Source organism: Spermophilus citellus (genome assembly GCF_964194105.1).
Source record: "Spermophilus citellus genome assembly, chromosome: 1".
NCBI classification, from domain to species: domain Eukaryota; kingdom Metazoa; phylum Chordata; class Mammalia; order Rodentia; family Sciuridae; genus Spermophilus; species Spermophilus citellus.
Window position 1 is genome coordinate 11,268,543 of NC_138182.1, and position 12,380 is coordinate 11,280,922.

General features: G+C 41.3%; 1 protein-coding gene across 6 annotated transcripts in view; it reads right to left on the reverse strand.

Annotated features, from left to right (window-relative positions):
• Positions 1–12,380, reverse strand: part of PCCA (propionyl-CoA carboxylase subunit alpha) — a 371,716-nt gene that overhangs the window by 136,189 nt on the left and 223,147 nt on the right. For all 6 annotated transcript variants that reach the window (XM_081297671.1, XM_081297670.1, XM_081297669.1 and 3 more), the window contains one exon: positions 7,865–7,967. In XM_081297671.1, the coding sequence (XP_081153797.1) occupies positions 7,865–7,967 (103 nt within the window). The remainder of the gene's footprint in view (positions 1–7,864; positions 7,968–12,380) is intronic.

Sequence of the window (12,380 nt, forward strand, 5' to 3'; positions counted from 1 at the left end):
AAGCCAGATGAGAAAAGAAAATGCAATACAGACATACACACAGCAGCACATGAGAATTCACAGGAATGTAATTTTCCCTATCAACTGTGCTTGAAAGAGTTAACTGGCGACGGGCCGTGGGCCAGTCAAGACACCTGATATGTTCCCCAAAGTCTGAGCACAAAGTGCTTGTTATACACCGACTCCATAAGGCTGAGGTAATTCTCCACTAAAGTGCATGCTTTATTTTAACCTTTCAGGCTGAACTATTTTCATCAATATTATCATAGGCCACAGGGAGGGTGTTCCGTTTTCCCAGTCTTTAAACTGTGCTCAAATATCATGAGAGAAATTATAAAGTAAAACCTGTGACCTCATGCAATTCAAATCATATCAGAGCTGAAGACAACTTCAGTAGTCAGCAGCCCAACGCTGCCATTTTTCAGAGAATGAAACCAAAAGCTGGAGCACTTTGCCCAGAGGCTGTGCCACTTGATACATGGCAGTGGACCAGGGGCCAACTCCTGACTCCTCATTCAGGGCTGGCTCCACTCACTGCACTGGGCCAAGCACCCTGACAGCTCAGGGCCAGGCGACAGGGCCACATGAACCAAACGCGACTGACCCTGGAGGTTCCCAGCCTGAATAACAGACTAGAGGAAATGCCACAAATAAACAAGCTGTACAGAGTTGAGCGCATGCATCTTCAGATGTGGCGGACACAATCGTACTCTGTAATGTCAGCGAGCACTATAATGTGTTCTCAAGCAAATTGAGTCTCTAGATTTATCAATTTCATCAGAGCAAGATTTTGTATCTTAGGTTGATTTTTTAAAAATATTTATTTTTTAGTTATAGGTGGACACAATATCTTTTTTTTTTTTTTTTTAATGTGGTACTGAGGATCAAACCCAGTGCCTCATGCATGCTGGGCAAGCGCTCTACCTCTGAGCCACAACCCCAGCCCATGGGTTGATTTTTTAAAAGTGCTAATGTACACTTTTTGAAAACCACTTTTTTGAAGAGTATGTAACATGGCAAAATGTTGGCAATATACTAGTATTTAGGGGGAAAAAAGACATCCTTTTAAGTATAATGGCCCCTTTTCTATAAAATCAAAGGAAGGCATAAGACTTTATGCAAGTGCCTAGAAACAAGGCAACCCTGACAAGAGTGGCCAGAAGCAGTCGCCAGCTTCTCTCTTCCCACTCTATGGGGCTCCCATCATTCTGACCTGAAGCCCCACTCTGCAAGTGCCATTCTCTAAAACAGCTCTTGTGTGGTCTCCTGTGGCCGCCTCACTGTTAAGTGCCGTGGGCAATGGTCGCATTTGGTCCTACTGGTCACAGTGCAATGGACCCAGCCTCTCTGCTCCCTTCCTCCACTGGGCTCCTGCACTCACCCACACTGTGTGCCCTCCCCCTGCTGCTTTTCTCTGCCCCCTTTGCTGGGTCCTCTCCATCCTTCAGGGTCACCAGGGCTGCAGTATTCTGGGGCTGGGGCTTGGGACCACGACCCCTCATGGGCTCCCAGCTTCCACTCTCACCACCTACAGTAACTGACACTGCTGCAGCCAGGAAGCCTGCGGCTGCGTATGTCACACCAAGGTCTTTTCACTCAAGACCCGCAACGGCTCCCTGTTCCACTAAGCGACAAAGCCTCAGTCCTCACCACAGGTGACCCAACAATTCTACCTTCTACTACTCTCTAACTTACTTGCTCTCTCCTTGAAAGTTCTGCTCACCTCCTTGCTATTTTTCAAAAATGCTAGATATACATACTCCAGCCTCAGCCCTATGCATTTACTGCTTCCTCTCACCAGAATATGCACAAGACTCATTCTTTTCCTTCCTTTGCTAATGTTAATTTTCTCAGCAAAACATTCCCTGCTGTCTAAATTAAAACCATAACTTTCCACCATCTACCCTAAGGGGCACCCACCCTATCCTTCCCTGTTTTGTTTTTCCTTAATACAATCAGGACATTTATCTTTACCTGATACACTACAGATCTTCCTGATCTCCCGTCTTTCCTCCATTCAAACCTAAATTCCTTGGAGTAGAAACTTCATTTTTTTTCTTTTAATCATTTTGTCCTTGGTAAATTCTCTTAAGTTTTCTAATTCGAACTCATGATGACCAATATGTATACTTTCCAAGGCAGATGACATTTAATGCCTATGTTTGATTCTCTTATTCAATAAGGAAAGAAAAGATACATCCTTAATTTAAGACAATATTTCAACTGACAGAGAATATACTGGTTGCCACTGCAACGGTCAAGGCTTTCTGTTGGGAATAAAATGAGGTGTGTCACTGCCACTGCCCCTTGACACAGAATCTTTGTCATCACAGAGAAAAAAAGAAACCTGTGAAGGGCAGCTAAAGTCTACTGGGCACTACGGTAAGTCATTTATATCTCACAGAAACCTCTTTTTTTTTTTTTTTTGTCCAAACTGTTACTATCTCCTCATGGCAGAACCATGGAAAGATCCATCTCAGACACAGAGGTCCGTGCTCCCACACATCAAGATAACTGAGATGCTGGCCCTGCCCAGAGTCACACTCCTCGGGGGTCAAGGAGGAGTGTCGCTTAGGCCCAGGAGTTCAAGACCAGCCAAGGCAACACAGCAAGACCCTGTCTCAAATAAACAAAACAAGTGATGAACACACAAGCCAGCAGAAAACCCGTATGACTCACAGCAAGGAAGACACGGAGCCACCATCAGTGGAAGATGTAATCGCCTGAAAGCATCTCAAGTGATTCAGAAGGAATAACTGTTACAAAGAAAATAGAAATGCTGAAAGAGTCAAACTCCTAGAAACAGGAAGCAGAATGGTAGTTAGCAGGGGCAGCATCGAAGGGGCAGTTCTTCAAGGGATATGGAGTTTCATTTTTCAACATCTAAAGGTTCTAGAGAGCTAATGCTCAACAATGTGCATCCAGTCCACACTACTGAACTTAGAAATGGTGAAGTCCACTTAGAAATGGTTAAGATGGTAAAAATCTTTATGTGTTTTCTACCACAATACAAAGAAATGTAAATATCATCAGTACTCCTAATCATACGTAACTTCCAGATAGATTAAAGAGTTGCTATTGTTTCTAATTGTTCATTTGTAAAATAAATGTTTAGGATTCTGAACACATCCTCTGGGGGCTGGAGAAAAAAGTGAAGAAAGAAAGAAAACCAAGTAAACCAAAAGAATCCAATAAAACTAATGTATTTACTACATATCTGCAATTAATCTTTTTTTTTTTTTTTTTTTTTGGTACCAGGGACTGAACCCAGAGGCACTTAAGCACTTAGCCACATCCCAGCCCTTTTTAATATTTTTATTTAGAGACAGGGTCTTGCTGAGTTACTTAAGGCCTCACTAAGTTGCTGAGGCTGTCTTTGAACTCAAGATCCTCCTGCCTCAGACTCCCAAGCCACTGGGATTACAGGCATGCACCACTGCACCCCGCAAAATACTTTTATAAAACTCAGAGTTGACAGTTACCCTCACATGCACTCAAACATCCTGAAATGTATGCAAACAGATACCACTCGCCAGGCCCACTACAGCAGGGCTCATCCCCGAGCATGATCTTTTTTTTTTTTTTTTTTTTATTGTTGGTTGTTCAAAACATTACATAGTTCTTAATATACCATATTTCACAGTTTGATTCAAGTGGGTTATGAACTCCCATTTTTACCCGGTATACAGATTGCTGTGTCATATCAGTTACATTTCCATTGATTTACAAATTGCCTTTCTAGTGACTGATGTATTCTGCTGTCTATCCCATTCTCCACTGTCCCCTCACCCCTCCCCTCCCCTCCCCTCCCCTTCTCTCTCTCCATCCCCTCTACTATAAATCGTTTCTTCCACTTATATAATTTTCCTCCTACTCCTCCTTTCCTCTTATATGTAATTGTGTATAACCCTGAGGCTCACCGAGCATGATCTTTAAGAGGAAGTTAGGGGCTTGTACTGAACCAGGCCCCCGCCTCAATCTTAAAACACGCAAAGCGTGCCCTCTCCAGGAAAGGTGGATCTAGTCACCAGTTACTCCACCACAGGGAAGTGGCCTGCCCAGCACTAGAACCGGTCATCCCTACAATGATGAGTTACCTTAGCAGAGAGATGACACTCATGGAACTAAGAAGGCTGAGTAACAGATAAGAAAGGATGGAGGATAATTTTCAGAGTGACAAAACTGAACAAAAGTAAGGAATCACAGTAATAAAAACAATGGAGCAAGAAGGACGCACAGCCATTGGTGAGAGCAGAATGGCATTCTCACCAGGTGGACAAGGGCAGGACCCAGACAAATTACCCCAATTCTCAACAAAGGGAACCCTACTCCAGGGGCAACATTGGGATTCTAGGAGAACAGGCATTTCAAGCAAAAATAAAGTTGATTAGAAGAAAAAAGAATACAGGTAATCATTGTCAGTGAAACAAATTATTACACCAAACTTCAGTGCCAACGAAATCATTTGACTTCAACTAATGTGAAGTGGTCATTTAATACAGCTTTTGATGGTTTATTTCTGACAAAGAAAGTGGTAGGTGGTAGGCTGGTTGGTTTTGGTACTGGGAATTGAACCCAGGTCTCGCTCATGCTAAGCAAGCACTCTAGCACGGAGCGACACCCTCCAACCCAAAAGTGTTTAAAAAAAAAAAAAAAAAAGAATGATCATGAAGAAACATAACTCCATAGCAAGTCAGCATGCATTTATGTAAAAAAAAAACCATGTTCAAATTTTATTATCTTCTTAATAAAAAATTGCTATCATTTCTGACATTGATGTTTCTTTTTTTTTCCTGAAATATACTGCTATCATTTTACTATCTAAATATTAAGGATACATATTATTGTCCTTTTCCAAGTCATAAATGATGAAAGAGTAAAACCCACAGACAAATTGGGAAAATAAGATCAGTAGCCAAAATAAGCAGCACAGAGGAAGGGCTGCTGGCTACTGGTTTGGAAGCTAAAACACGACAAGAACACGCCCAGGACAACACAGGGAGCCACACCTGGAGGTGACTCAGCCTCGGTTCGGAGCCAGTCATCTGACACGCCTCAGAAGCCCAGCGTACAGACTCAGCACCTACCTCAGGTCTGATGACAGGGTGCCTGGGGACCTCTAGCAACAAGCAAAGGTAACCTCAGCTTCACCTTGGCCAAACAAGACTGTGCCTTGTCCAGAAGAGGAATATATTTTGCTAGATATCAGAGGCCTCTGCTGTTATGGGTGGTACAATGTCACAATAATCTGGCCTGTCGAGTAAATTATGTGCTCAACCAAAATTAAACTCACCCAAGTGAATAATTATATAAGAAATGTATGTACACATAACTGCATAACTGAACTTTTGATCTACATACTTTATTAATTAATGTTTTTCAGTATCTACAGATACGAGCTTAAAATAAGATATTTAAGATTCTTAATGTAACAATTAGCAAACTTATAATTTTAGGCAGAAATTATCCAAAAGACAAATACAAAGGAAGATCACTTTAAGGAATAAATCTATTGAAGGCAGCACTAACATCTGGGGTGGGGGGCGCACTTCCTGAGGTGATGGTAATGTTCAGTACCTACATACAGGGGTGTGGGTTGCGCTGGAGCATCCATTTGTTAAGATCCTGCAGGTCAGACCTCTCTACTTATATGTATGTAAATTTTACCTTAAAACACAAGTAAAAAAGTGAGGAGTGGGTAGAGGGTCAAAATGGAACAAGGAAGGCAGATTTTTGATGTTGTTGAAGCTGTGTAATGATTACTTCAGGGATCATTTTACTATTCTGCTTATTTCATATTTGTTTAAGAGCCTCCATAATCAACAATTGATTTAAAATGTTTCCAAAGACCATGTAACAAATAGAAAATATTCACAACATGTTTTAAAAAAAAAAAACAGAATAAAAACTACATTCCCAGTATGAATCTAATAATATAAAGCATACATGTAGCATGTGTACTCAGATATGTGTATGTATATATGTATGAGAATGTGTGTATGTATGTGAGTATATATATGGCTGTGTTGGGGATTGAACCCAGGACCTTGTACATGCTAGGCAAGTGCTCCACTACTGAGCTACATCCCCAGTCAGACCCTTTTTAAAATTTTTTTGGAGACAAGGTCTTGCTAAATTGCTGAGACTGACTTCAAATTTGCAATCCTCCAACCACAGCCTCCAGAGAGGCTGAAATTATAGGCATATACTACCATGCCCAGCTACCTTTTTGCTGCCTTTTATCTTTTAAAACCCTTGTGGGATTCTCACCCAGAATAAGTTAACACCCTCTAAAAATAACTTGCATCTGTTTCTTAAAAAATCAAACCAGTTCATTTTTAGCTACATTAAGACTTCTGAAATAATAAAGATCCAAATAATAACTGGAGATAAGGGAGTCAGTATAAATATTGCATTTGTCAAAAGAATAATAAAAAGTTATACTAGCCTGTAATTCCAGCATCTTGGGAGGCTGAGTCAGGAGGATCACAAGTTCAAAGCCAGTCTCAGCAACAGGGATGTGCTAAGCAACTCAGTGAGACCTTGTCTCTAAATAAAACACACAAAAGTGCTAGGGATATGGCTCAGTGGTTGAGTGCCCCTGAGTTCAATCCTTGGTGTCCCCCCCCCAAAAAAAAGTAATATGAGGTATGCAATTCAGGTTTTAAGGCCAAAGCTAGGATCTGCAGGAGAGATTCTGCACACACATCCCTCTAGAAGAATTCTGTCCAACAAAACTTGATGGAAACAGAACCGTCATGATGAAGAGGAAGTTGGTGTATCCCAACACACAGCCACTAACCACATGTGGCTCACAGGACTACAAAAGCGGTTTTCAAGTCAGTTTTAATAGCCATCTGTGGCCAGCGGTCATGTATTCTGGAAAACACAACTGAAGGAAAACACCAGCACCAGACTCGCGGTTCTGCTGACCGTTTCCCTGCTCCCTCCCCTGGTGCAGTGATGTGCTGGTATCCACATCCTTTCTCCTCTCCCTGTGTATCTACCAGAGCGTGAGGTTAAGAAAATGCACACGAAGCTTCTTGTACTTTCTCTTGAGAAATACCGCAAATGAAGAGTACTAGCTACTGTGAGATTCTCTGAGCAAAATCACATCATCCATTAAAATACAGCCTAACCTCATTTTCGTTTTTCTTCTATCTGCTTCCTCAGAAATCACTTTTGAGTTTCTGATTTGTGCTTTTGGTCAACTTTCACCTTTTTGTCCTTTTGTTTTTGATCTTATCCTTGTAGAAAGGCAAAAGGGAACAAAAAGAAATTGAAGTAACACAATTTTCTCAACAGAATTACTCGAGCAAGTATACACACACACAATACAACGTCCAGTCACCCAGAAGCACCAGTGTTACTGGGACTGTGTTTTTACTTATCCTTTCACCTGGGTCCTAGGAAGCTAAAAGGTATGCATGGGGCCAAGAAACTACCTCATACTGGTGTTGAGTCCTTTTTAACACCTCATAGCTTCTGAAATACACCTTTTAACTGCCCAGATTAATTCCAAATTTTGAAGACTATAATACTTCTCAAAACTTTTAAAAACACCAACAAAGCAATAAAATAGAATAATAAATTGAATGGATTTTCTAAAAAATGTCAGAAATCTCACCTCTCCTAATATCCAAGTCAAAGAGGCCAAGATCTTTTTTCCTTTAATTTAAAAAACTTGTTTGAACAAAATATACAAAATATCATATTTAAACAATGTCTTCATTGTATTTCCCCAAAAGAACCATCAGAAGATCTAATACTGAGACCACCCGGATCTTTTATTGGCTATTTCCTATGCAGATTAGATTAGCAACATTTCCTGCTCATTTATTCAGTTTTAAAAGATCCACCATACCTTGAATGGTCTTGAAAATGTTGGGCTCGTAACTGGGATGCCACAAACAACGATGATGCAATTGCCAATAGCTGGTGTGTTTCATTCTCTGTTAACACATGTCCTGAGGGAAATCAATCAATCAATCCATCAACCACATGTACAAAGTTAACAGTTGTGCCTCCATCTTAGAGAGTTACTAGCCATTCAAACGAGTATTTTATCAGGCATCTATTATGGTTTAGTAACGTACAAGGTGCAGGAGTCAGGGCGCAAGATTTTTCAGTAAGATAAAAAGCCCTGCTGGAAGTTTACTGTCATATTTGGGAAAGGAGATCATAAATTGACTCACAGAACAAAACAATTATAAATACGCATGCCCACAGAGATCTCCAGGAAAAGCTTAAGCTCCTCGCATCTGCTGCCCTTTCTCACTCCCACCCACAATTTTACTTCTAAGGAAATGGAGACTAGAAGAGGAGTGATGCTGGTCAAGGACAAGGGCAGGTTCATGTTTTCTAGTGCAAAGGATTCAAAGAAAATAAAGGTGTGATTCTCTTGCCTGTGTGTGTGAACTCAGGGCCTGGGGCCTCTTCCACCAATTGATCAGTGAATTTCTCTCTCCCTCACTCTCTCTTCCCACCATAAGTTAGCTGACCCAAGGGGCAGGGGTCTAGCTGGGAAGGCCTGGGGAGGACCACTGGTGTGGCTGAGGGCTGCGCGGCAGGGAAACCTCCGCCACGCACAGAGTTCCTCAAGAAGTGCAGTGAGTGTGTTGGGGGGGGAGGTCTCCCCGCTCTAGGGCCTGAAGGCTAAGACATCCCGCAAGAGCTGTGCGACCGCAGAACTTCTAAAGCTATTTATCACAGGACTGTCCGCTATGGTAGAGCATTAAACAGCACAGCAGGAGCAACCTGAGTGCTGGACCATCAGCAGTAAGATGTGTTTATACAATTCTGAACTTATTTGAAAGAAATGATCTGAATATTATATCTAAAACTCACTCTAAATAGAAATGAAACTAAAAATATCCAAAATTAAAATATAAATACTTTCAAGATCTGCAGCTCATTTTTCTATGGGAAGGTATTTCATGAAATTGAAGGGTCAGAAAAGCGCAAGAAATCTATTCCCCTTCAAGAGAAACCCAGAAGCTATGTAACCTTAATACAAATGTAGTTCTGAGAATTTAACCACAGACCTCCATGGGAGCTTCCAGGTTTTGGAAAGTTCCTGGTCATCCCCTGACATTGGAACAGTGATGGAACCATCCCATGGAACTCCATAATTAATTATCCTATAAGAAAGTATTATAGAAATTTGGCCCCACTCTTCTCAAAATGAGCACTGTAGGAGCTATTCAGGGTCCTGCAAAGTTAAAATATGTTTCATAGTCCTAAGATTGATTTTCCTTTTTAAAACAAACAAACAAAAAAACTCTCATTTTATCAGGAGTCCCTCGATCTGCAGAGGTTCCTAGTTCTGAGGGATACACAACATGTGATGACGTCATTGCCCTTATGTCAAAGCAAAATGGATTTACTATCATGAACTTTAAAATGAATAGATAAAATTTTTACTTTTTAAATTTTCTAGTATTAGGGATTAAACACAGGGGCATTTTGTTACTGAGCCACATCCCTATTTTTTAAATTTTGAGACAGGGTCTCGCTAAGTTGCTTACGGCCTCACTAAGTTCCTGAGGTTGGCCTTGAACTTGTGATTCTCCTGCCTTGGCCTCTCATTGGGATTACAGGCATGCACCACCACACCCAGCTAAAAAATAAATTAGTAAAGTTTTTTAAATTTCTCCAGCTTTAATTTATAATGTGGCAAAATCACAAGGCCTTTTGGAGTATAAAGAGGATCAGTTCTTCTCAAATGTCACTGGGCATTTGAATCACTTGGATTAAATGAGCCTCCATTCCTGCATTCCACCTGCAGCATGTGACCAGTAGAAAGCATGGGGAGAGGTTGGGTAATCTGCATTTACAATAAGCTCTAAGGGCAAGAGATGTCATACCTTCAAACAGAACTGCTTTGGGTCATATTTATCAACTTGCATAAAGAAATGAGTCCATGAAAACAGCCTAGGTGCCCTTCAACAGATGAACAGATAAAGAAAATGTGGTACACACACACAATGGAATATTACTCAGTCATAAAGAAAAATGAAATTATGGCATTTGCCAGTAAATGGATGGAAATGGAGACTGCCATCTAAGTAAAATAAGTCAATCCCAAAAAAGCAAAGGTCAAATGTTCTCTCTGATATATGGATGCTAACACACAATAAGGGGTGGGAGGGGGGATAGACAAAGGGAAATGAAGGGAAGGGAGGGGGATGGGAACAGGAAAGACAGTAGAATGAATTGGACATAACTTTCCTGTGTTCATATATGAATACACGAACAGAGTACTCCACATCATGTACAACCACAAAAATGGGAAGCTATACTCCATGAATATATATGTCAAAATACATTCTACCATCACATATAACTATAAAGAACAAAGGGAAAAAAGGAATCAGTCCATAAACCCAATTTAGTGAGACATGCTCAGCAAAACCAATTATCAAAACACTTGGAACACAGTATTTTTTATGACAATTGTGTGTAATTATGTGTGTGTGTGTGTGTGTGTGTGTGTGTGTGTGTGTGTGAAATGCACTTCTTTTACTGGTTCACAGAAGACTTGACAAGCCCCTTCTTCAGACATGTATGCATCATACATATCATCGGGAATGGAAAGGCAACCATTCTGGGACCCCTTTAATGGCAAGACATTCATTACTATTTTACTTGGTCTAATCAACTGCTGGTGTGCCAACTCAGGCCATATGGAAAAAGAATGTGCCCAAACTGAACGCACCATCTTTCATCACATCTGAGACAAACTGATATGCTCCACATCAACTTCCACCCTTTTGTTGATATCCCACTTTGAAAGGTATTCAGGCCCACGTGTAAGACTTGATCATGACTGACCCATTCCGCCAGCCGTTCTAGCATAAAGCTATTCCTCCTCATAACCAGAGTGGCTTTATCTCCTGCAAGTTCCCCTGTGGCCTGATACCCAGTACAGCCTCACTGCCCTGGCTCGACCCTGGACTCTCCTTGAATGCTCCCCACTGTTGGTCCTCTGGTGACAGTATGCTGGTTTCCATTCTTCGCTCCAGGCTGACAGGCCAGACAAAGGTCCATTCTCTTTTCTGAACAGGATCTCATCCACTGCCGCCTGTACAGCTGCCCTGGGGGAGCTGAGAATGCACACAGCCTGCCAGCCTGCAGGAAGGCAGATCCCCAGAGGGCAGCCAGCCCTTCTGCTTGCTGATAAGTCCTACCTGCCCAGAACTCTGCCTGAGACACACTCACGTATTCAGATGCTTTTGGATTCGTCCATCCCTTTCCACAGTGGGAACATAAAGTGATAATGAACAACTCTTTCTCCCTTGCCAGTTTAGGATTCAACTTTCCTATATTGCAAAGTCAGTAAAAAATTATCTTTTACCTTTTCCTTTTCTAAAATGCAATTCGCTCTCTTTCCCTTGAGGGCCCATGTCTTCAAAAACTTCAGTTTAGTGGGGTTTGGAGCAGGAGTGCATAGGCATATTTAAGCAATCACATTTACTTCAAAATTAGTTGGAATACTTTCTTCAGCAGCTTCCTCAAAATAAATACACATACTGAGACATTTCTGTATTTATTTGAAAACACCTTTTTAAAACACTGACAAATGCAGGCTGTCTCGATTGAGCACAGTCCTCTGGAACCAATTTCTTTCCTATGCAACAGATTTTGCCTTTAGGTTCTCCACCTTCTGGTTTATGGAGTCTGAAGAAGATCTCAATAAATATTCTTGGCATATCTTTTTTTTCTTTTGTTCTTATTCTTTTTTTCTTTGTTGTGCTGGGGATCAAACCCAGGGTCTTATTCGAGGCAAGCACTCTACCAACTGAGCTATATCCCCAGCCCACATTCTTTATTTTTTTTCTTCCTTTCTAGAAGCCTTACACAGTTTTTTCATTAATCCTATCTGAAATCTAGTGGATCTTTCCAACACTCCAACGCTTTCTAAAGAAGAGTGAAACCAAGAGTCCTCTACAACTTATTTCATCCTTGTTTTGTCCATTTTTCTTTCCATTAAACTCCCATGATATATTCATTTACATGCAAAATCTTGTGGATCTTCCCTCCATATTTCTTACTGCCTGAATGGTTTTATTTTCTTTACCTTTTTGCTAAATATTTTGGGACACTTCGTTCAGTTATTGCCTTGGGTCACTCGGTTCTTAGCAGTGACCTTCGGACACTTTGCTGAAATGTCTTGCCTCATCAAGCCTTCTCTAATTTAACCCCTCTCTGCTCTGTCCGTTTTCAGTGAGTGCAGGCATCTGCACCTGTGCTTCGTCCTCGGGGACCCGCCGAGGTCTCCATCTCAGATGGGTGACCCTCTTCCTCTTCACGCTAGTGGCTCTCATGTCAAAGGGTTAGGTAGTGGTTTGCTGGGAAGTGTTTAACAACCCACTGGGTGT